Below are 26,031 nucleotides of genomic sequence, written 5' to 3' on the forward strand. Positions count from 1 at the left end.
AGGAACCTCGCCCCCTCCCTCAGGTTGGACGTAGTGCGGCGCCGCGGGCTGGCGCGAGGGTGCGAGGCAAGATGGCGCTGACTCAGGGCACGAAGCGAAAAGTCTGTTACTACTACGACGGTGAGTACGGCCGCCCAGGGCTGGGGGGCTTGCGGGGACCGCAGGGAGGAGAGCGGAACTCGAGGGACTAATCTAGGGGGCGGGGACTTTGAGATAGTTCTGGTAGCCGGGAAGCCTCGGGGACTGAAAGGAGCAGAGGGGACTAAGGGGATGGGGGGGAGGGACCCTGGGGAGAGAGGAGACCGAAGGGGCGCTGGAGTAAGGAGAAGAAACGGGGGGCAGGGCTGGGGGAGGAGCCTGGAGAGGGAGGGAGGACTGGGGGGGCAGGAGAGGGAGGGGAAGGAGACTGAAGGGGGCCAGGACCCGGGGGGGGGGGTAGGTGGGAGACGGGGCACAAGACTGAGGAGAGGAAATGGGGAGAGGAGCCTGGCGAGACGGGAACGGGGAACTCGGGGGAAAGGAAACAGTAGTGGAGGGACGGGCGGACGGGCGGGGGCAGCCTTAGGGGAAAAGGAGACTGATGGGGGCAGGAAGCCTGCTCGGGAGGAGAGACTGAAGGAAGGAGAGCCTGAGGGGGTCGCTGTTCTTAGAAGAAAAAAGGGGGACAGGGTTATGGAGGAGGGAAGCCTGGGGGGAAGAGGAGGCTGAAGGGAGAACCGGACTGAGGGAAGAAGAGGCTGGGGGTGGGGAGGCAATCTGGGAGAGGCAGGACTTGGGGGAAGAGTCTGGGGGGGAGGTAGGACGGGGAAGAGAGGAGAGAGGGACTAAAGACTAGATGGGGGAGGGGACTGAAGACTGGACAGGGGGGAGGAGACTGAAAGGAGGGTGGGGGAGGGGACTCTTGAGAATTGGAATGGGGGAGGGGAGCCTTGGAGGCGAGGACTAGCTTGGATGGGGGAAGGGGAGTTTGAAGAGACTGGACTAGAGAGGGGATAAAGTGGGGGATATAAGGGGCCTAAGCTACTCCCATGTAGGAAGGGGGAATCTGGTATGGTATCCTAGAAGTGGAAGGAGAGAAGTCCAAGTTAAACAGATTTGAAAGAGGAATTAGGCTGGAAAAAATGGGGGCCAGTATGAAATGGAGCTGTTGAGAACTCTGGCTACTGAAGACGTGAAGCTTTTATAGAATGGAGTAAAAAAGAGAAAAAAGAAAACTCTAGGAGAAGAGCATTCATACGTTTATTCATAATCTTTCTCTGTCCTGTTTATGGGGGGGAAAAACAACTTGTGTTTCAGAGCACTAGCTATTAAATATGTCTTAACTGGGTTGATTACTTCCTTTGGAAGAAGAAACATTGTGAGTCACTTTTAAGACCACTACTCTGTCAAGGCTGTTGAGCATTTTGTCTCACTCCTCAGCTCTTTGGTGATAAGACCCCAACAGTCTGCCTTCCCCGGACTGGCTCTGGACTTAGCTAGTGGCACCTGTTGCAGAGACAGAGGTTCTGAGGGAGAGGACTGGCAATGTGTTGATAAGCAACCCTGAATTATCCTTGGGAGCTCTCAGGTTTTTTACATCCTAAAACATATCCAAAGGTTGGCACAGTGAAAGAATACTAGACAAGAAGCCTGGCTCTATACTAACATAAGTCTGATAGATACATCACAATTTCTTTAGATGTCAATTTCCTGATCTTTACAATGAGTATGTTTGCCTTCCTCCTCAATTGCAGGAGTGAATTGTGTAAGCTCATTGAAGAATTGAAATATACAGAAAGCTGATTATATTTTTCAACTCTGTATTACTTATAGTAAACTCATAATGCTCATTAATTTTCTTATTGTGGAGATGAATTGGGTGGGCTAAATGATAACTCACCTTATATGTATGAGCATGATAGATACATCACAATTTCTTTAGATCTCAGTTTCCTTGTCTTTAAAATAAGTATAATAATGGTTACCTCTCTTTTGGATTACTGTGAGAATGAACTGTTTTGTAAACTCATTGAGGAATTAAAATAAAGAAACCTAATCAACTACCATAGTACTTATAGTAAACTTCATATATAGATGCTTGTTAACTTATTGTGGAGTGAATTGGGTGAGCTGAATGATAGCTCACTTAATTTTACTTTAATTTATGACAATTCTCTCTCTCTCTCTCTTGGATATGATAGTCTTATTCCTTCCGAACTCTTTTAATCTTCTTGGACACCTATATAATCTGTCTTCTATTAGATTGTAAACTACTTAGGGATTGATAGTATATGCATATTCCATACTTTTGTACTTGTATCCTCTTTACCCTTATTAGTAATCTCTGATAACTAGTAAGTGAAAGTTCTAGGTTGTAAATCGTAATATCTTGAATTGTAAAATCTTTTTTTTTTTTTTTCTTGTCCTGAAAGGAGTACTCCCTGAGTGCACATAATAGTAATAATAATTATTTATTAATTACGTAGAACCTATTAGATGTTGGCAAGTACTATGCTAAACATTTACAATTATTATCTCATTTGATCCTCACAACAATGCTTCCAGGTAGGATTATTCCTATTTTGCTGGTGAGGAAACAGATTAAGTGACTTGCCTAGGGTCACATCTAGTAAGGGATGGAGGGAGAATTTGAATTCAGTTACTTCTGATTCTAGGCCTACCTTTATTCACTGTACTACCTACTTCCCAGTTACTTTCAGAAGAACCTCTTATTAAGAAATGTGGTTCATTGGAAGCTTGGTTCGATTTTATTAGTGGTGTAGAAGAACTTGAGCAGGTAGACATTTTATGTAGTTAAATTTACCGAGTATTTATTAAGCTTCTCTGATGTGCCAAACACTCTACTAGGCACTGTGGACAGAAACAAATGAAAAAAATGAAGGTTCCCTTAGAGCGATTAGTTTGGGGTTGGGCACAGTGGTATGTATATAAGCAAATTTAAAAATACAAAGCAATGGGAATGGACAAGTGGGAAATTGGAAAGGGCCTCTTTAATAGGCAACACCTAAAATATTTTATGGGAAATTTGAGTTTCCTGGGAGCAGTGATAGGAAGAATAATCCAGTCACTGGACAACGTAGGAAAGACACAAAAATAGGAGATTCTGTGGTGTTGGGTGTTCAGGAAACAGACATTCTGCCAATTTGATAGAATGGTGGTAGGAATAAGTATTGGACCTGTAATTTCACTGGTATAGGAATTCCCTAGTGAGAATATGAGTAATCAATCTGAACAGTTAGATTGGATGGAACTAAATTGTGAAGAGTTTAAAATGCCAAGCAGAGGAGTAAATATTTTTATCCTAAAGGCAAGAGGGAAGCACTGAACCTTCTTGAGAGAGGCATGACTGGTTTAGACCTGTGCTTTAGGAATATTGGTTTGGCAGTTGTGGGAAAAAGCTTAGAAAGAGGAAATTCTATCCCAAGACCAGTTAGAAAACTGTTGCAACAATTTAGGGAAAAGGGTTTGAACTAGGTAGAATGATTGTGTAATAAAGGACTTAACTGATTTTGATTTCCCCCTGATAAGAGGGAAGGATAGAAAAGGGTAAGGAGAAAGAACTCATATATTGTGTTCAACCTGGATGTTGGTAAGGATGGGAATACCTTTAACAAATCGATAAATTTAGAGATTTGTTTTAGGGGAAGTATGAGATGAAGTTCTGTTTTGGCTATGGAGTATTTGAACTACTTAAGACATATTCAGCATGTAGTTGATAATGTGAGCCTAAAACTCAGAGATACTTGCTGTATATGTAGATTGAGTATTATCTGCATTGATATAATTAATGGCTTGAGCCAACCAATAGAGGCAACTAGATCTATCCACTAAACCTTGAGTCAGGAAGATCAGGGACTAAGACTAGCTAGTGTATGACTGGGTAAGTCACTTAACTTCTATTTTCCTTAGTTTCCTCATCTGTAAAAAAAAGAGATAATTGATAATTTTGGAGAGAGTTTGAATTGAATATTGAGATCAGAAACCAAATCCCAAGGAAAATCATAGACTTAGAGCAATGTCCTCATATTATAGTTGAGGCTTGGAGAAATTGTGATTTGTTCAGTGTCACATAGCTAGTAAGTGCTGAAGCAAGATTAGAATCCATGGTCTCTGATAGTCAAAACAGTACTCTTTCTATTCTACTGTGAAGGTAGGAGATGGGAAAGTATAGTAAAGACATCTTCTAGGAGTTTGGGAAAGAGGAGGCTTAAGGCAGTAATAGGTTCGAGTAAAGCCTTATTAAGGATAAGGAGATCTACACATATTTTAGGCAACAGGGAATGAGTCTGTGGATAAAAAGAAATTTTAAAATGGCCTGGAGAACAGAGGTTCTGTAGGAGTAGATGGGAAATGGATCAAGAATACAAGGGGGTAATTTAGCCTTTGCATGGAGAAGAATGACAAGATGAATTGTAGAATTTAGAAGAGGAAGCTTAGGATGGATGGTCTCAGTAAAAATTTGAGATCCTCTTCTGAGATGGCTGGATGTAGGTGGCATAAGGAAAAAGCATAGATTTGAAATACTTTGTAAAGAGTGTAGTAAAAATAATAATTAGCACTTATTGTAGTGCTTTAAGATTTGTTAAGTGTGCACCCATAGAGAGACTGTGGGACCTGAGTGTGGATCACAACATTTGTTGTTTGCTTGCATTGTGTTTTCATTCTCATTTTTTTTTTTTTTTTCTTTTTTGATCTGGCTTTCCTTGTGCAGTACTATAATTGTGGAAATATGTATAGAAGAATCGCACATGTTTAACATAATGGATTACATGCCATCTAGAGGAGGGGATAGGGGGAAGGGAGGAAAAAAAATTTGGAACATAAGATTTCATAAGGGTGAATGTTTAAAATTATCCATGCATATGTTTTGAAACTAAAAGGCTTTAATAAAAAGATTTGTAAAGTACTTTACAAATATTTCATCTTCATAACTCTGGGGTGGTAGGTGTTGTTCTTATTCCAGTTTTACAGAACTGGAAACTTTTGAGGCCAACAGCTTGTATGACTTAACCAAGGTCACATAGCTGGTAACTATGAGGCTGGATTTAAATTCAGATCTTTCTGCCACCAGGTCTAAATGTTCTATTTGATATATATATATGTGTGTGTGTGTGTGTGTGTGTGTGTGTGTGTGTGTGTGTGTGTGTGTGTGTGTGTGTGTGTGTGTGTATAAAATCACCTAGACTTTTAGAATAGTTATAAGGGAAGAGAACAGCTGTGAAGGTCTAGTTGAAATTAGATAAATTATTTGTAGTTGTCGTGGTTGTCCCAGCAGTTGAGACATTCTCTATGAGAATTCAGCACCACTCAAATAGATGTGAATGAAAGGAGTAATTCAGGGTTGGGGTTTGGAAAAGGATGAGATCAGAGGAAAAGGACTCAAAAGTTATGGACAGCAGAAATTTGCACTGGTTAGAGTCACTCTTAAAGGGAAGGAGAAAAGTAAGTAGTGCTGGTGAGTTCAGAAAATAGGAGGGATTTCTTTAGAAGGAATTTCAGAATTCTGAGTCTTGCAGAGGGAAAGATGCAATTAATTTATTGGAAGCCTAGGTGTTTGAGGAGATTCTATATGTAATATCTGACCTAGGGTTGGGAGGACTGGGCCAAGTACTGAGTCGTCTCTCCCCCCTCCCCCCCAGGCTGGGGTTAAAAGTGACTTGCCCAGGGTCACACAGCTAGGAAGTGTTAAATGTCTGAGACTGAATTTGAACTCGGGTCCTCCTGAATTCAAGGCTGGTGCTCTATCCACTGCGCCACGTAGCTGCCCCCAGAATCCAATTCTGCCCTCTATAAAGAAGGCTTTGGGAGGAGTTTGGTACTCCACCCTTTTCAGAAAGATTTAAAGAATTAGGGCAAAAAAATAAAATAAAATAAAAAGAATTAGGACAGCAAAGTGTTTCAAATATAAAGTGCTTTGCATCCTGTGTAAAGTAGAAGCCTTCAGAGTACCATAGATTGTCATGTCCTTCCTGTGTCTTGGGCTTCAGTCCTTAGTTCGTTTGTCTGCTCTCTATCTTCCTTGCCAAAGGTAGAAGAATTGGGAATGACCCAAGTGTCTGGATACTTATCCTATAATTTGTAAGGACAGTTATACTTCAACCCTTGTTTTGATGGATTTGATTCCATTCCACTTGTATTACTTGGACTCTGGGATTTGCATCTGAATGGCTCCCCCAGACCAGGTCTTCAGTTCCCTTGCTGAAGAAAGTCCTCTTAGAAACCCCTTGAGACCCACCTTTTGACATTTGAGCGTTATGGATAAAATGTACTGTTCTTATGATCTAAGTCCTAAAAATGATCAGCATTTGGTGATCTGACTTTTGGCTCCAAGAAACCATACATAGCATGTGAGGCAGGGTCCTAGGTAAATATATTGAATTTGGAGGGATCTAAGAAGTGGCAGGCTATTGCAAACACTTCATAAAAAATTATTAAAATTGAAGACATGGAATTCTAAGCATGGAGAACCATCTACTAACATTAAAGTATCCTATGTTTTTTTGACATTGTGTCAAAAATTGTGCTTGCTCTAAAATTGTTCTTTTAAGATTCTGATGAAGTATGGGAAGCCTTGGATGAGCAGTCTCACCAAGGCCCTTGGGCCTGGGCATCCTGATTTCTCAGGGTGAAGCTATTACTGACTGACACAGGTTTCTAGAGGAACTTTGTAAGGACCTTAACTCTTCCTAAAGGAATTCTGCTATCTTTGGAAATGCACTGTATGAGTTGGCTTCCATGGGTTTTGATAGTTAACAGAGCTTTCTTAGTTTGTTTGCAGAAGACTTTCAGAACTGAAAGGATCCCTTCAGATTCAATGATTGGATTCTGACCTTATTTCCCTCAATTGTAAAATGAGGGGTTTGAACTGAAAGGTTTTTTGCAGGTGCCTTCCAGCTCCAAATTCTTTTGATACTTTCAAGCTGCCATCCATAGCAGGAACTTTAACTTTTTCCCTGGACTGAAAAAAATAAATGTTTTACCTTCCTGTCACTGAAATTATGACTTTTTCTTTCTCAGGTGATGTTGGAAATTACTACTATGGGCAGGGCCACCCAATGAAACCTCATCGAATCCGAATGACTCACAACTTGCTACTTAACTACGGACTCTACCGGAAGATGGAAATATATGTGAGTTTAAGGGGAGTTGATTTATATAAGCCCTAGTCGTATATGGAAACTGCTTCTGAGAGCAGAGGATCCACATTTCCAAGGGGATATATTTCTCTGAGGCATAAAATTAAAGATTACCACCTAGTACTTGAACTGTCTCAGTTGCTCCTCTACATCTAGCCCACTAAGAAACTGGGCACTTAGTGGTTTACAGTTTGGATAGTTTGGGGAAATGAATTCACCTACCCTCTAGGTTTGACCCAACCCTATCCAGTTAATAAAAGTGCATCCCAAGGGATTAAAATGCAATTCATTGGAAGATAGAAGGTAAAGGATTTCACCATCTAGAAGATTAAAAGAAATGAACTGGGAAGTAACTTTTCTAAGATTTTTCTCTTCTTAGCCCACATTCTAGAACTGATTATATCTTTCCTTGCCTAAAGGATTCACAATTGGGACTCCTATCTATCCATCTGGGACAAAATGAATTCAAATTGCTCCCAGGTCTGCTGCATATCTTGTTTGCTTAAAACAGGGATCTCCTGGTATTGCGTATGTTGGGGGGAGAATTCAGTTGCAGCCTCCCAAGTTCCACCAGTAACTTGGCTCATCAAAAGCAGAGGAGACCATGGTCATCATGGGGAATTGCTGTTAAGTCTTTGGGAAGAGTGGTGAAGAATTAGGCAATGCACTAAAGAACCTAGTACTGGGAAGCTTTAGCTGACCAGAGAAAAGACAGTTGGAAGGGCTTAGGTGGGAGTAATTGTAGCAAGAAGAAAATTTGGGATGAGAATAGGAAGCCAATGGACCCTTCAGATAAAGATTACTTATGTGGGAATGTTAGGGAAGGAGAGGTTGTTTATTAGAAAGTCTGAAACTTCTGGTGACTCCTATTCCACTAATTGAAATATTAACTTTCCAGCATATCATACAAGGCTTGCTGATGAGCTCCCCAACCTGCTTCTATAATCTTTTCTCCACAGCAATCCCACATATAGCTTCCCCCTCCAGTCATCTCAGGTTTGTCTTCTGAACCCCAACACATGTACCAAGCTCATCATTTAACATAGCATTGTACAATTTTCTGGTAGACATACAAAGATTAAATAAGATGCTTCCCTCGTGTCTTGGGGAGTTTATATTCTAGTAAATAAATACAATAAAATTACAGTTAATTGATTTTTGAGAAGGTAGAATTCCTCATAAGCCAGATCTTGGAATACTTCTGAGGTAACATTTTCTTAAAAGATGAGTGGTTTTTCCTTTTGGTAGAAAAGAGGGGAGGTATTCTGAGAATAGGAAACAATGTGGGGGGAAGGGGGAGAGAGAACCTGGAGGCAGGACAGTATAGATTAGTCCAGGTTAGCTAATCTAGTCTTGGCTTTTTAGGGTTTCTTTGGCTTGAAATGTCTCAGGAAACTGACTGCCCATGTCCATTTCTTCCAAAAAACTTGTCTTTGTATTCTCAGCTATGTAGTTCTCTTTCTCTCAAAAACTACTTCATGTTTGTAGCCCATAGCACAAGCTTTTAGTTTTTAATCCTAGTCTTCTAGATCATTTCTTCCTTGCTAGTGTCATCTCTCCAAATAGACTGAGCTCCATAGAGGCAGACAATATTTTATCCATCTTTGGATTCCTCTCATACATAGTAAGTGCTCAAAGACCTGGAGGAAACTGAAGCTGATGACAATAATTCAGCCTTTTTTGTTTGGTCCTGACAGCGGCCCCACAAAGCCCATGCGGATGAGATGACCAAGTACCACAGTGATGACTACATTAAGTTTTTGCGCTCTATCCGTCCTGATAATATGTCGGAGTACAGCAAGCAGATGCAGAGATGTGAGTCTATTCTGAACCTTTTGCCCAAAGAACCTTGGTTCTTCCACCTGACTGACTAGATGGTTGCATTAGACTTTGCCAGAGAATTTTCCCATCAAGGAACAGGGTACAGGGACTGAGTATACCAAGTATTTTTCATTGGCATGGGGAGCTCCTGGGTGATTTATCAAGGATTGAATAATTCAATGATTTGCTCATAGTCACAAAGAAATGCCAGAGGGGACACATAACCCAAAGCCCTGTCTTGAAGGTCATCTCTTGTGTCGATGTGTGTGTGCTATGTCTTTCCCACCAAGTATTGACAAGTCAGAAAAATAATTCAGCAGCATTTTATAATTTGCTTGTTCTTGCTTTCCTTATAATCTCTATTCGACTTAAAAAAAATCTTTAAAGTTTTGTAGTTGATATTAATGTTATTGGAAATCAGGTAACTTAATATACTATAAGATATTTAATATGTATGGGAATGTCTGCCATCTAGGGGAGGGGGTGGAGGGAAGGAGGGGAAAAATTCGGAACAGAAGGGAGTACAAGGGATAATGTTGTAAAACAAACCAAAAAATTACCTATGCATATGTACTGTCAAAAAAAATGTTATAATTATAAAATTAATTTAAAAAAATAAAGGTCCCTTCCAATTCTGGGGGGGAAAAAAAGGGAAATCAGGTAACTCCATACCAAAAAGCCAAGTGCCTTTAGTCTCAAGCTACTTCTCACAAGAACAGATTCATCTGGGGCAGCTAGGTGGCGCAGTGGATAGAGCACCAGCCTTGAATTCAGGAGGATCCAGTTAAAATCTGGTCTCAGACACTAAACACCTCCTAGATGTGTGACCCTGGGCAAGTCACTTAGCCCCAGCGGGGGGGGGGGGGGAACAGATTCATCTTATAATAGTTGACTGAGGTAGGGTGGGGGTGGGGATTCCCAAATTTTAGCAGATACTTTGAGGTGGTCTTAGAGGTTATTGCCTTCACATCTAAAAACTTGGTATGTAATATAATTGATAACATTTTCAGTAAGGATTTAAAGTTTATAAAATACTTTTCCTCACAATAGTTCTAGGAAGGTAGATATTGAGCATTATTGTTCCCATTTTGTAATCTGAGGTGATTTACTAGTGGTCATCTAGTTCATTAAATATGAGTCAAAATTGGGTTCAAATCTTAGTTCTGGCTGTTACCTAACTCTGAGTCTGGGCAGGTATCTAAGCCTCAGCTGGGGGGAAAAAATGTAATACCCTATCTACTGCACAGGGTGATGCTGAGGAAAGCCATTTTATAAGACCTTAAAATGCTATAGAAACGTGAATTGATTAATATTGTTTTGTACTAAAAGCTAATAATTGTGATCACTTAAGGAGCATTAGGAAACCTTCCAATAGCAGGACTGATAGCACTTGGTAGAAAGCTATATGAGGATGAGGTCCTTGATCATTTGGAGGGTCTCAGGCAGAGTGCTTCTAATGGCAGCCTGGAGAACTGGGAAAATTAAATTTTGGGGGTCCTAAAGGATCAGATCTTTTACAATTTTCAGTGTTGTTGCCATGGGTAGAGCCAAGCCCACTAAACTGGTGGTAGCATGAAACAGAAGCTGGAGCAGAAACAGCTTCTGTAACATCATCCCAGTTGTGTGTGTCTTCCACCAGTTCTTAATCACTTTGAAAATCTTTGCTCAGCCCAGGAGAAAGGACCTTGCTTTTGGTTCCACTGGTCTACTTACTGGGCACGTGCCACTCCAGGAGGTGCTGCTCCATCTGGTGAGATGTTCTTTGAGAATGTTTTCCAGAGCACATCCTCCTTTATGAACTGGCAGCAACCTTATTATCTTCATCTGTCTTTCTGGGCTGGGCTTTAAAAGGTAGTACTAGTAAGTAACATAAATTGCTTGCTCCTGTTAGTGCAGGCTTTGCTGTTTGCAAAATGTTTTCCATAGTACAAGTCTGGCCTCAGTCACTTACGTCCTAGCTGTGTGATCCTGGGCAAGTCACTTTACCCCAATTGGTTTAAAAAACAACAACAACAACAACAACAACAACAACAACAACAACAACAACAACAACAACAACAACAACAAACTAGCACAAGTAGTCTTATCCTTGTTTGACAGATGAGGTTCAGATAAGGCTAGTTGACTTGCCTGTGGAAGCAGGATTTAAACTCTGCTCGGCTTCTAAATCCTTTCTCAGGATTGAGTATCACAGGGCACTGGGTAGCATATTGAGACCTTGAGGATAATTTAGAGATTATCCAGTCCAAACTCCTCATTTTGCAATTGAAGAAAACTAAGGCTAAGAAAAAGGATGCCTCTTTCCCAGGATCACAGTAAATAAAACCTAGATGCCCAGCCTAGGTCTTCTGGTTCTTTATCCATTCTCTACTGTGCAGCTGTCTGCTTTAAAGATAATATAGCTGAAATGGACATCAGAGTTCTACTAGTTCAATCCTCTCATTTGTCTAGGATCACAGCTTGTGACTGACAGACAAATTCCAAGGCTCCTGACTTGAAGCTTGGGAACATTCTTGCATTACTCTGCCCTTCTGGAATGTATTTTAAGGAATTCCAGGGTGGCCTCACTGCCCAGAAATATCTCCTGTATTACCTGATCTCCCATTAAAAATGCAGATATTTGTATTTTTAATCTTTTTTTGCTGAATTAAGTGACTTGTCCAGGGTCACACAGCTAGGAAGTATTAAGGGTCTCAGGCCTGATGTGAACTCAGGTCCTCCTGACTTCAGGGTCATCTGCTCTGCCCATAGCACCATCTAGCTGCCCCCATAAACTCTTCCTGGCTCCCTCCCCTCCTAAACTCTTAAAAACCAATTCTGATTGGGATTTGGTGAGGGGGTTGTACCCCAATTTTTTTTTTTAATAATTTGCTATAATTTCTTGTAGTTGTACAAAATGTGCCTTAAATGCAAATATAATTTTATTTTTAAATAGATTTCCATGTTAATCTGCCTTAGAAAATTAAAACCCATGGATTGGTCTTTTGAGGTTTTCTTAAATTCTAATCCTTTTAATGTTAATAAAGAAGTGCTTAGAGAGAGATGGATGCCTTGAGGGTCTCTACTTCCTCTTCCAAGCAAATTTTTCTTATCTTAATATACTTATCTAGCTGACCATGTACAGTGACAGCATAGCTTGGTGATTAGAGGCCTGAGTTCAGATCCTGCCCTAATGTCACCTAATCTCTGATCTTCTATCCCTTTGGCAGTTTGGAAAAACCTATGGATCTTTCCTCAGAAGAAAATTTAATATAATTAAAGGAAATGCTAGGTTTTAGTTAGAAGTTATTGAAAATAAAGATATTCTCTTCTATCTCCCCACCCTCATCAAAGTTCTTGGACTTCCTAAAATCTGTCTATGGAACCCAGGTTTAAGAATTTGTGTTCTACCTAACTATATTTTGAAACCCCCTGTAGATATTTACTGTGTGTTAAGTGCTTTATTGCATTATTCAAGGGTCCAGTATGCTAATAAAGGTGCAAGTGAGTTGTCTTTTCCCCAGAGCATCAGCAATTTAGGCTGTAGTGGGGGAGCATTCATTGGTGGGTAATGCCTGACTAGATGTTCCATCCTTAAGGGCTTTTCTAGTGCTAAAAATTTGGGATGCTGAATTATTGTTGTTGTTGTTTTTAAATAAATGCTAGACTTGAAGGAAAGTTTCATTTTTATTTACCTTTCTTTGAATTTTTTGTGCTGGTGTTTAGAGTCTGAGCAGTTTGTGTTCTTTCCACACTTGAACCTTAGTTAGCTAGCCCCTGAAGGAGGAAATAGGAAAGAGCTTCCTTTGTGTAAATAACCCCAGACTGTGAGAGACCAAAGTTCATACTGTACCTGTGTTTGTTGTAGGCTGTAGGGAAGAACTGCTTCTCTAGTCCTTTCAAAGATGCTGTTCCTCTTTGGAATATCTGTTAAGAATAATTCCTCGGGGGTAGTGTATGATTCAGATCAGTGTCTCTTTTTGGTTGTACTTTTTGGGGGAGGGAGCAAGGGAGAAGAGAGGCAGTTGGACTTAAGTGACTTGCCTAGGGTCACACAGCTAGTAAGTGTTAAGTATCTGAAGTCTAGTTTAAATTCAGGCCTTCCTGACTTTGGATCCATTGCTCTGTTCACTGTATTATCTAGCTGCCCCCAGGTCAGTGAATCTTTTAGCTAGCTTATCTTTTGGACCATTAGTCCAATACTTATTCGGCCTAAGGCAGGCTGGTAACCCTTTTCTATGTCAGGGGGCTCACTTGATAATCAAGTGAGTTTATTGGTGACCAGTGTGCTTGCATTAGTTTTGTGTCATTCTTCACTCAGATCTGACGTTAGAACTTACACTAGTTATTTGTAGAGAAGACAGCATACTATAGAGGGGGAGCATTGGATTTTAATCAGAGCTAGGTTTGAATAAAATTTTATTAATTTTATAATTATAACATTTTTTGACAGTACATATGCATAGGTAATTTTTTTTTTTTCCCAACATTATCCCTTGTACTCCCTTCTGTTCCGAATTTTCCCCTCCTTCCCTCCACCCCCTCCTCTAGATGGCAGGCATTCCCATACTTTTTTTTTTTTTTTTTTTTAATTTTTCCTGAGGCTGGGGTTAAGTGACTTGCCCAGGGTCACACAGCTAGGAAGTGTTAAGTGTCTGAGACCAGATTTGAACTCGGGTCCTCCTGAATTTAAGGCTGGTGCTCTATCCACTGCGCCACCTAGCTGCCCCATTGCCATACATATTAAATATGTTATAGTATATCCTAGATACAACATATATGTGCAGAACCGAATTTTGTTGTTGTTGTTGCAAAGGAAGAATTGGATTCAGAAGGTAAAAATAATCTGGGGAGAAAAAAAATGCAAACATTTTTACTCATTTCCCAGTGTTCCTTCTCTGGGTGTAACTGATTCTGTCCATCATTGATCAATTGGAACTGGATTAGATCTTCTCTATGTTGAAGATATCCACTTCCATCACAATACATCCTTATACAGTATCATTGTTGAAGTGTATAATGATCTCCTGGTTCTGCTCATTTCACTCAACATCAGTTCATGTAAGTCTCTCTGTAGATTCATCCTGTTGGTCATTTTTTACAGAACAATAATATTCCATGACATTCATATACCATAATTTACCCAACCATTCTCCAATTGATGGACATCCATTCATTTTCTAGTCACTACAGTTTCTAGTCACTACAAAAAGAGCTGTCACAAACATTTTGGCACATACAGGTCCCTTTCCGCTCTTTAGTATTTCTTTGGGATATAATCCCAATAACAGCACTGCTGGGTCAAAGGATATGCACAGTTTGATAACTTTTGGGGCATAATTCCAGATTGCTCTCCAGAATGGCTGGATTCTTTCACAACTCCACCAGCAATGTATTAGTGTCCCAGTTTTCCCACATCCCCTCCAACATTCATCATTATTTGTTCTTGTCATCTTAGCCAATCTGACAGGTGTGTAGTGGTATCTCAGAGTTGTCTTAATTTGCATTTCTCTGATCCATAGTGAACTAGGTTTGAATCTTAACCTCAGATGCTCAAATTATGAGCAAGTCACTAAAAGCTCAGTGCTTTAGTTTTTGCAACTGTAAAATTCGGATAATATTTAAATTCTGCATCATAGTTTAGTTACTGCATATTTGCCAAGTGAGAAAGAGACCTGAATCCTTTATGTTGAGAATTCCTTCTTTTTTGGTTAGTCTTTAAAGGATTGTTTTTCTGAGATTTCCTTGTTGCATTGGAGGCCCCAGGACTTGCTTTTCCTCAGAGGTGCATAAATGGGAAACTTATATCTCGTAACAGAACCTGAGTTTTTCCTCAGTGGTGGAGAATTCAAATCTCTTTACTTTTTCCCTTTTTCAAGTTAATGTTGGTGAAGACTGTCCAGTGTTTGACGGCCTGTTTGAGTTTTGCCAGTTATCCACCGGTGGATCTGTAGGTAAGAACTTCTGGCTGTTCTAGAACAGATAATTGTAGGCCCTACTGATACGATAACTAACTTCTTAGATTTGGGCCATAGTTCAATGCCTTCATCATGATGTTATGATTTCCAAAATGTTGTTCATGGCCTGACCATCATTTGGTTATTTGAGTTATATCTCTCTCAAACATCTTTGAGTACTGAGATACATTTTAGGGAAAGTCTATCTTCAAAGGTTATTGGAACTCAAAAGACTTAGCTGGATTTATTATTTGGATTATTTGGAGCATAGATATAGATCAGTGAAAGTGAAAAGTAGAATGTTTACTTCCTGCTATATCCTAAAACTGCATACAGTGAGGTTGTGGAGGGGGGGGGGAGACACGACATGGGACACTATTGCAAATTGAGAGTTGAATTGTTTGGTACAAATGTTATAGCTTTGGATATAATTGTACCAAATAATTGTATAATTTGGCTAATTTGTCCCGATGTCTTGGGAGGTGGGATAGGTAAGAGGATAGTCAAGGAGTTCCCTATCTGACATTGTCTCTTCCCTCCCTGTAGCGAGTGCGGTGAAGCTTAATAAACAGCAGACAGACATTGCTGTGAACTGGGCTGGGGGCCTGCACCACGCTAAGAAGTCTGAAGCTTCTGGCTTCTGTTATGTCAACGACATTGTGTTGGCCATCCTGGAGCTGTTGAAGTACGTTCACCTCATATCCCCTGGGGGTGGGAGCGCCCATATCCAGCCCTCTACCCTGCTGCTCACAGTTCCTTAGGGTATTTCTCCTTAGAGTGCAGTGACAGGGACAGCTCTGATGAGTGTCTGCAGTCACTCATCAGTGTGGTGTGAACCTAGAAAGAGGCTCAGGCAATGACTTGGAAGCACTGCTCAGAGCACAGGTTTGGAAATGGCCAGTGTGACCTGACCTGGGATGCTGGCGAGCTCACTCTTGGCCCATTCCAGCCTCTGGAGACAACCAGCTGCTCTTCCTCCTTCTGTCATCCTCACCACTTAACCCTTGCGATTAGAGATCCTTGAGGGAGGCCACCAACCTGGTAAGCAGGGCCATAGTGCCTTGTGCTTGGGACATCTCATTCCCCTCAGTGCCTTTGTCCCCTGACCTTCTTCTGATCCTAGGTACCACCAGAGGGTGCTGTACATTGACATTGACATTCACCATGGCGATGGCGTGGAAGAAGCTTTCTACACCACAGATCGGGTCATGACAGTGTCCTTTCATAAGTATGGAGAGTACTTCCCGGGAACGGGTGACCTACGGGTGAGAGCTCCCTCCTGGCAATAGCCAGCTCTCTTTCGGCTCTAACTCTCCTGCCTCATACTACAAAACCACTTCCTTTCCCTTCCACTGTTCAGAGCTCAGCCTGGAGCTCCCCCTGCCAGCTGCACCTTTGGGGGGGTGGGAGGGTGGGGTCTTCCAGTCTACCAGCTGGCACTGAGCATGCCAGCAGAGGTGGGTTTGGGGCTAGACTCGGCATTTCCAGATGTCCTGTGAGTCTCAGGTTTTGGTGACAATGTTCAGGCACTGCCTGGCATGAGCCATCTGCTTACCTTACTTTACTGTCTCACAATTATCACAGTGACTGTTTGCCGAGCCCCCTGGCCTTGGGCAAAAAAGTGCTACCTATTACTTTCCTTGGCAGCATAGCTCTTTATTGCAGTCAATGAGATGATAGACATCTGCTGCCTAGTATTAGAGACACTTAAAATTGGGAACCTGTTTGGGAGATATCACCAACCCCTCTTTCTCTTCTCTCCTTCCTTTCCTCTCTCTTCCCCCCTAGTTCATCAGGAGATAATCCTTAGAAGGGGAAGCAGGTGTGACTTAGTAGAAGAGCACTGGATTTGAATCCTGACAATGCTACTTTATCCCTTGTGTGACCCTGTACCAATCACTTCTGAACTGAAGTTTCCTAATCTATAAAATGAGTGCGTTGAACTGAATGATTATCTAAGGATCCTTCTAGCTCTAAATCCTATGAGCCCACAGAGTAGGGGGCACTCTGAGAATGACCTTACAGGTAGGCCCTAGAAATTGTTGCCTGGCACCTAGTCCTAAGAGACAATTGTCATGATAACCTGTTCCCATCAGCGGCATGAAGGGGGACATTATGTGCTGTGTTATCACCTTCTGAAGCTTTGTCTATTTCAGTTCATGACTGATCACATGGATCTGTGTCCCATCCCAGCGCTGTGGCACTTCTATCTGTGGTGGCCTTGTGCTTGCCTAAGGGCAGATCTTTTGCTGATATGGTCATTGTGAAGTGATTAAAAGGGTCACTGGTGATGTTTGGGCAGGGATTCAGAGGGACTGTGCTTTTTGAGGGATGGGGGGGGGGTGTTTCTTTACACTACTTTCAGTTGAGCTCTACAGTTCTGCTTAATCTTGTTCTTCCTTTGCAAAGTTCTGTTTCTCTTTACTCTTGAGCCCTTGGCTTTTTCTTCCTCTTTCTTTACCTCATTTTGCTTTAATGTCTCTTTTAAATCAGGACATTGGAGCTGGCAAAGGCAAATACTATGCTGTGAACTACCCACTTCGAGATGGGATCGATGATGAGTCTTATGAGGCCATTTTTAAACCAGTAAGTGTTGTACACCCAGGCTATCTCCTTGAGATCCGTGACTAGAGGAACAAGGGGAAGAGGAAGACTTCTCATACTGTGGCTCTGAGAGCCCATTCCGCCATTGTTGGTTGGCTGGAATAAGAGGACTTGGTACATATCAACACTAGGAGATATGGGTAATTAATAGATTATCAACAAGCACCCGCCCTGTGCTGTCCTATTCTTAGCTCTGTGTGGGAATAGAAAGACATATAGCATTGACCATTGTCCTCAGTCAATAAATAAATGTACAGTGAGCTGTGTAAGGCAGTACCATAATAGGGTGATTCAGAGAAAGGATTGTTTAATGGGGAGGCTTCCTAGTTGGGAAAGGATTCTTGGAGAAACTAGGATTTAATCCTGAGACTTTGGATGACAGAAAAGGGTACCCTAGCTCAGCCTTTTTAGGAGCTCACAGTCTGATAGAGAAGACAGCATGCAAATAACGTATGAAAAGATGTGTACAAGTTGGGAATGGTCTTGGATGGAAAAAAGATGGAGGAATTCAGGAGTTAGGCTTTTTTATAGAAGATACAACTTAAGCGGAGACAGTGAAGATGAGATTTCTAGACATGGAGTATATATACTCAGGAGGGAATGTTATGTTTGAGGAATGGCCAGGAAGCCATCATCACTGTATTTAAGAATACAGAGAAAAGAGTAAGGGGAAGATTTGAAGGTTAGGAAAGGGCTAGATTATGGAGGGCTTTGAAAGCCAAACATTTCCTCTTTGGTCTTAGTTGTAATAAAGAGCTACTGGGGCATATTTAGTAAGTTGATAACATGATCAAGTATATATTTTAGGGAGATTAATATGGCAGCCTGGTGGAGGATGAATTGGAATAGGGGAAACCAGCCAGCAGGTTTGCTGCCTATTGTGAGCTATTGTAGTTCATGTGGGGGTGGTTAGGGCTTTCAATGGAGTGAGTCCAAGTGTCAGAGAAATTGGGGGTGGAGAGGAGGGAGCAATGTTTAAAAGAAGTTGAAGATAGCTACAACAGGATTTGACAACTAATTGGATATGGGGGCCAAGAGTGAAGAGTTGAAGATAGCACCTAGATTGTGAGCCTAGGTGACTGGGAAGAAGGGGCAAGGACAGATAAAGAATTCATTTTGGAATTGTTGGGAATTTAAGTTATCTATAGGACATTCAGTTTTACCTGGCAATCTGATAATTGTATTAGAGATGGTCATTTAATCTGTGGGAGCTGATAAGATCCATCAAATGTAAATAGCATAGAGAAGAGAACTCAGGACAGAGCCTGGGGGGGGGGGGGGGAATCTCCCCAGGAGGGCTATTTTAGATAGGATACAGATTGAAGGAGGAGAAGGAACTGTCGGGCAATAGGGGGAGAACTGGTAGAAAGCAATGTCATGAAAACCTAGAGATTATCAAGATTATCATTGACCAATGTTAAAGGTTATAGAGATGGCAAGAAGGATGAGTATTTAGGGTTGCTGGATTTGGCCTGGATTTTATTGGATTGGATTCCTAGCTTGTTATTATCTTGGAAAGAGTAACTTTGGTTGGATGATGAGGTTTGGATGTCAGGCTACATAGTTTAGGAGAGAAAGAGGAAAAGAAGTGAAAAAGAGTTATACCATAAACGAAAGGGAGAGTATCTCTCTATTTCAGGGATAAAAGTTTTTGAGAGTGAGGAAGACAAGGACATGTTTACAAGCACTATTGTAAGTAATGACCTCAGAAAGAACACACGCCTGGAGAATTTGGAGGTCATGATGAGGAAAAGTGTCCTGGAGGTTTGTAAACAACCTTTGACACAACACAAAGGGAAGACAAGACAAATAACTAATACAAGGAGAGATCTCAAAGAAGAGAGTTGGGTGAAGTGCTCTGAGAAGTTTGAAGAAGAGATCAGCTTTACTGGATAAGGTAGAATCTTGAATTGGCCATGGAAGGAAAGCACTGAAGAATCAGTTCTAATTAAGCATGGAGTATAGGGACAGAGGTGGAAAAAAGACAAGACAGTGACAGAGATAGGAGAATTTCTACTTTGGCTAGTATCAAGAATTCTTGAAGAGAAGTCACCAGAGAAGGTAGAGAAATTATAAGCAAAAGTTTTCTTTTCATGGGAGCTGTAAATAGTTAAAATGGAGGGTCAAGAATCTGCCTTGGGGGAAGAATGAAGAGCTAAGCAGCCTTAACTGCCTTCAATGTCCTGCCAAAGATAGTAAAAAATAGCCCTGTCTTTGGAGTCAGAGCATTTAATAACTTTGGCCAAGCCATCTCTAACCTCCAGGCCTCTGGTTCTCAAATACTACTGAATTACAGCATTGGATTAAGTGATGTCTAAAGTCAGCTCTATAGCCTATGCTTTGGACCACAGTGTTGTTATCTTTGCATAGTGATGATCCAGGCTTGTCTTTTCAGGTTATGTCCAAGGTGATGGAGACCTTTCAGCCCAGTGCAGTGGTCTTGCAGTGTGGTTCCGATTCCCTGTCTGGAGACCGATTAGGTTGTTTCAACCTTACCATTAAAGGTAAATAAAAGGGCAGAGGTCATTGCAGAGTCCTGCTGATTCTGCCTAATCTGTCTCCTATGCTTGGAATGCCCTCCTTCAACACAACTTCTAGAAATTCCTGGTTTCTTTGAAAAGTTCCCATCAAACACCACTTAGGTCATGGAGCCTGTCTTGGCTCTTCTCAGTTACTAAGGCTTTCAGAACCTCCTAGTATCTTATATTCATTCTGTTTTGCATTTCCTTAATGATTATATGTTGTATCCCTTGATAGAATATAAATTCCTTGAAAGCAGTCCCATTTCTTTTTTTGGGTTGATATTTCCAAGACTAGGACCTCTGTACAGTAGATTCTTGGTAAAGTTCAGTAATCAAAAACCCTTTTGATTTTCCTCTTCCTAGGTCATGCCAAATGTGTGGAGTTTGTCAAGAGCTTCAATCTACCCATGCTGATGCTGGGAGGGGGTGGCTACACCATCCGCAATGTAGCCAGATGCTGGACATATGAGACAGCTGTGGCTTTGGATACAGAGATCCCTAATGGTAAAGTTAAAGTTGGGCTAATGAGGTGGTACCTGGGAGGATAGGTTTGGTTCCTACTCCTTGTGGAGCCGTTTACCCTCCTGGGAGTTGTTACCCATCCAGGACTGTTCTATGAGGTTTCTCAACCTTTGTTCATTTGGTGGGTGTAGTGACAAGAGTGCCAGAGCTGGGGTTAGAGTTTCAGTTAGGATACTTACTTGATATGTAACCTTGGGTGTGGTAGAATGGCAAATGTCTTGCATTTGGGTTCTCACTTACCTTTGTGAGCTTGAGAAAACTACTTTAACCTCTGTAGGCCCTGCCTCTTAAAAAAAAAGGGAGGAGGGGAAGAGTTGTATTTGATAATTTCTTAAATTTTACCTCAGCTCTATATCCCATAACTGTTCAGCTTCTGAGCCCCAGATTTATCATCTATAAAATAGAGGTGATATCAATAGTATTTATTTTTTAGGCTTGGTATAAGGAAAAAAAGCATTTTTAAACTTTAAAGCAACATATATATATGTGAATTACCATTATTTTTAATCTGCTGAGCCCCTTCTTCCCTTTTTTCTCTCTTTCCCCCACCCCCCCTTTATAGAAGAGAAAACCTGAGACCTGAAGTGGGAAGTTAACTAACCTAAATCACATAGTGAGTTAATTAAGGCCTTTGGCCTTCAATGCAAGTAGTTTCCCATCACTGACTGATCCTATGACTTGTAACCAGTGGTTCCCAACTTTTTTTTTTGTTCTTTGAACAACCCTTTCAACAATAACAAAAATGTATTGTGAGCCTCCAGGATAATTTAATACTATTCATATTCATAAGCAATTATTTAAGGCTAAGGAACCATTTAAGGATCTTTAGCCTAAACCTCTTATACCAGTGGTGTCAAATAAACACAAACAGAAATGAATCACTGTGGGACATTTATTGACTTTGAAAACCACAAATTAATGTTATCTGTCATTTTTATTTTGTAAAAACTTTTCCCAATTACATATTAATCAATCATGCTAGCTGAGTTTGATAGCTTTACCTTAGACCATTATCTTGAATCACTAAATGGCCAGTCATCTGACAGATAAGCAGAAAGTACTGACTGGATATGGGGAATTTTTGATTTGAATTTAACATTGGAAATTTCCAAAAGTGAGTGACTTGTATCACATACAAGATAGTCTTAAAAGCCAGGGATAAGAGAAGTATCTAACAGGGCAGCATGATGCATGAACTTAATGCTAGACTTGGGCATCAGCTCATTGAAGATCTCACTCTGTGTGAGCTTGGGCAATTTACTCAACTCCCTAGACCATAATTTCTTCATCTACAAAATGAGGCATTTGACTATTTTGAATCTCTGGCTCTTAAGTCTTAGAATCTAGTCTGGGCTTCCTTTGAGCAGCTTCAGGAGCATCCTCAGTCCCACCACCTGCCCAATCATCATCCGCTCATTCATATTATTGTGGAGAGGGCATATGATTTGATCAGTTTCATTGGGGGGTGGGGGAGGTAATAGACAATCCATGTCTTCTGACTCCAATGTCTTTTCTCCTCTCAAAAACTTTCAAAAGAACTTCCCTACAATGATTACTTTGAATACTTTGGACCGGATTTCAAACTTCATATCAGCCCATCTAACATGACAAACCAGAACACAAATGAGTACCTGGAAAAGATCAAGTGAGTACTTTCTACCTATAGTTATTGCACCTCCACCCACCCACCACTGACACAGTATTTTATTTTTCTTGGACCCTCAGGCAGAGGTTGTTTGAGAACCTTCGGATGCTGCCTCATGCCCCTGGTGTCCAAATGCAACCAATTCCTGAGGATGGGATACAGGAGGACAGTGGAGATGAAGATGAGGAAGATCCTGACAAACGCATTTCAAGTAGGTTTCTGGAGGAAGGAAAATGCTGAATGGAATGAGTGGGGAGGGAATGTGGGGACCATGGAGAAACATGACAGAATGGGATGTACAAGATCCGTGTATGTGATTTTATGGACATGTTTTTACATGTCCTTCCACCTGAAATGATGCCTTATATGGGATGCAATGCAGAAAATCTATTTTGTCAGATTTGTGTTCGGAAGGCATTTAAGCTGCTTTACCTCCTTCCCCTTTCCTAAGCATTAAGAATCTTTATCCCTTTATCAGTCAAGAAGAGGAATTGAGATGGGCATTACAAGTTTGTTAAACTTTGTTGGGCCACAGAGGTACAATATAACTTCCTGCCTCTGCTTCTGCTTTCCTCCCCTTCAGTATGCTCGTCAGACAAAAGAATTGCATGTGAGGAGGAGTTTTCAGACTCAGATGAGGAAGGTGAGGGCGGTCGGAAGAACTCTTCCAACTTCAAGAAAGCCAAGAGGGTCAAAATGGAAGAGGAGAAAGATCGAGAGCCAGAGGAGAAAAAAGGTGGGTAGGTTCTTGGGCAAAAGCTTCCAGTGCTTGAGCTCAAGAAAGGGGGGGGAGGGTAGGAAGGAGGTCTCAAACCCATCAGTGCCTAAGGGCCTCTGCAGAGCTTCTCATTCCTCTTCCTTGTTTCCCTGAAGTGTCAGGTCTACAAAAAGAACAAGAGCTGACTTGTAATCTAGCCCAACTGCCTCACCTCCCATCAGGCCCCCCAGCCTGTTGTGACCCATCTCCCCATAGCCAGTGGTGACTCTCACATACCACCCAAGCCCTTTTCCTGCCACCTCACACTTCCCAGGGGGGCCAGCTCCTCTCAGCCTCCCAGAAAACTGGTCAAACCTGTTTGTCTTTGGGTCTGGTCCTCTCCAGCACTGGGCAGCAGTCAGTCTTTGGAGCTTGGGAGGAATACCTGTCCTCTGGGCTCACCCAGCTGTGTCTAGCAGGGGAAGTGATGATATAGTTCTGTCTGGGATATGCAGGAATCAGTAACATTTTCCCCTAATCTGGTCTAGTTCTAGTACTGGGTAGGTAATGGTGGGTGGTAAAAGGGTCCCCAATTGGAGGGAAGTAGGATTGCCATTCTTATTCCTAAAATCACTGTTTCAGAAGCAAAAGAGGAGGAAAAAACAAAAGAAGAGAAATCTGAAGCCAAAGGGTGAGTGAAAAACGGGATTGGAGGATGGGGATAGAAAGAACATTGACCTTGTTTCCAAAAAAAGTCCTGGCCCTCTTTTATCTAGCTGCCTACTTTTGAAACATGATAAGGGAAACCTTCATCATAATTGAAAAGAAGGTCCTTTAATGGATTACAGTTTCTCAGTTTTACACAAATTTACCTTTACCTAAAGAATTTTGAAAGAAATCTATATTAAAAAAAAAAAAAATTACAAAAATGCCCTAACACAAAGCAGACCCTGTAACAATAAGATGCCATATGATTTGGGCAGTGGTAGGAAGCTGAGAAACATCTAAGCATCCCTAAAGTCAGTTCTCTTTAGACAGATATTGTGCATGTCTGTTTAATAGTGAGCCTCAAAAGAGGGCTGATGGTAACTTGTTCTTGAGGGGAAAGGCCAAACAAACCATTTCCTAAATATAAGCTTAAGACTTGGAAATTAAAATAATTAGAAATTATTAAAGAGGCCAAAAATTGTTATCGATAAACATGTGAACTTAAGTTTTATGGGGTCAACTGTGAACAGCATAGTAAAGAATAATTCAGTGCTTGCATGAAGTCAGCTGTTGAAGGTGCTGTTTTAGAGATTAAAGAACTTAATTATATGGATAGATGACCAGATTCAGAAAAATATTCCTTTGAGCCTTCATTGTCATAAAGCTTTAAAGCCTTTTTAAAGATTTAAAAATAAAGTATCCTGAAGGAACACAGGTATTTGAGCAATGGCTACTAAACAGAAATATGTATAAAGACAATTTGGGGAAAAGAGTGCTTGCAGTTCCTTTCCCAATTTTCACATGGATTTCATTTAGCTGAAATACTTTGAGAAGTGAATAACTGGGTTGTAAAATTAGCAGAAGAATTGGAGTTAAAAGTGGTTAAGAATGATCTGGAGAAGTCAGTCCCATGGAGAAGAACTGTAGATGAGGATCTGATTGAGCTGCTAGCTGCAAAAACTGCAGAAGAGAAGGAAGCTTGTCAACATGAGGTCAAACCAAAGAAGGGTTACAATCAAGTAGCTGACAGAAGCATTTCATCACTTGATTGAATTTTTTTTCCTTTGTATTGAAAAGATGGATCCAGATGCTTCAGGATTTTTAAAAGTTCAAAGACTAGTTGAAGACAATAGCACTTGCTACCTTAGACGAATAAGGAGAAAGAGAGCCACTGTCCAAAAATCCAGATAGCTACCAGTGATAAAGGCTTGGAATGCAGTGGGTGGAAAAGGGACAATGCACTGCACACCTATGTTAGCTTTACAGTTCTCTTTATTATCGTACTGTGTTTAAAACTGCATTTTAGTGCATTTTATGACTATGATATGTTTTATGTAAGCCTTTGTTACAGGCTCAGCAAAGTGGGTGGTTAGAGGAAAATTTGCATTATTTTCTTCCGTTGAGATCTTTGGAATGGTCCCAAAGTGAGAATTGTCTTGTTAAATAAGCAAATCTGCCTCACCTGTCCTGAGACCATCTCTTCCTCACCTATGCCACTAAGTATAAAGTTCCATTCTAACCTCGGTCATATTCCTACTCCACAGGGTGAAGGAGGAAACCAAGTCTGCCTGAGCTCTCCAGCTTTCCTTGGGGCCTGCTACCTACACCTCCTTCCTTACCCCTACACCCTCAGAGTTTATATTTTCTATGTCTCTCTATTTATATATATAAATATATGAAATAGAATTGTCCCCAGAACACAGGAACTAGGGGTTTTGCTATTGGCTGCCCAATCCAGTGCCTTTGTTGCCTTGTATACCCCAGTCTCAGGCAAGTGAATCCATTTCTTCCCTCCCTTGTCATTGTAAACACAACCCCTTGCCTGACTGTTTAGGGCCTGGGTGTATTTTTTTCTGGGTGGGTTATTTTAAGATGGCATAGGACACATTGCCCTGGGTGGCTGGGTTGGGTAGCCTTCACAGCCCCCTTTTCTCTCTCCGTGGGCCTTTGTTATTCCTCCAAATTGAATTTGAAACTAAGTGAAGTTTTTGTAAGGATGGCAGGTGATGTGTCTGTTCAGCTTCTTCTGGTGGTTCCTCAGTAGGTTCAGGTACTTACCCAACCACTACTTTTCCCTGTCCTGAGGTGAAGTGACTTAGCAACTGCTCAAAGGTGCTATGTTTGGTGCCCACGGAGACATGTGACAAGGATGTGCCTTCTTGGTGGTTCACCTATCTGGTTTGCCAAGGGGCACCTTGTGCTCCCATACCTCAGCAGACTTCCAGGCTAAGGGCTTTTGGCTGCCCTTTCACTGGTACCATCAAATAGTCCCCTCTTCACCCTGGCCAGGGACCCACCATTGTCAACTGGGTTTGTGTGAGAGTGATCTGGGTTGGGATCTATGGGGTGGTTTCCATTTTGAAGTTACTTTTTTTGAGGTGTTTTTTTTTTTTTTTTTTTTTTTTTGAAGAACCTTTGTAATAAAACTGGTACATTTTTA

At 41.3% G+C, this 26,031-nt stretch overlaps 1 protein-coding gene across 1 annotated transcript; it reads left to right on the forward strand.

Moving 5' to 3' along the window:
• On the forward strand, nucleotides 1–26,031 carry HDAC1 (histone deacetylase 1). The gene is made up of 14 exons (XM_074305366.1): nucleotides 1–120; nucleotides 7,018–7,130; nucleotides 8,834–8,951; nucleotides 14,816–14,890; nucleotides 15,440–15,578; nucleotides 16,017–16,158; nucleotides 17,387–17,479; nucleotides 19,893–20,001; nucleotides 20,383–20,523; nucleotides 22,078–22,186; nucleotides 22,267–22,397; nucleotides 22,770–22,922; nucleotides 23,526–23,574; nucleotides 25,136–26,031. Exons 1-14 carry the CDS (start codon nucleotides 72–74, stop codon nucleotides 25,161–25,163), a joined length of 1,449 nt encoding a protein of 482 aa, XP_074161467.1. The 5' UTR covers nucleotides 1–71; the 3' UTR covers nucleotides 25,164–26,031.

The sequence above is a fragment of the Sminthopsis crassicaudata genome, chromosome 3, assembly GCF_048593235.1.
Source record: "Sminthopsis crassicaudata isolate SCR6 chromosome 3, ASM4859323v1, whole genome shotgun sequence".
Classification (NCBI taxonomy): domain Eukaryota; kingdom Metazoa; phylum Chordata; class Mammalia; order Dasyuromorphia; family Dasyuridae; genus Sminthopsis; species Sminthopsis crassicaudata.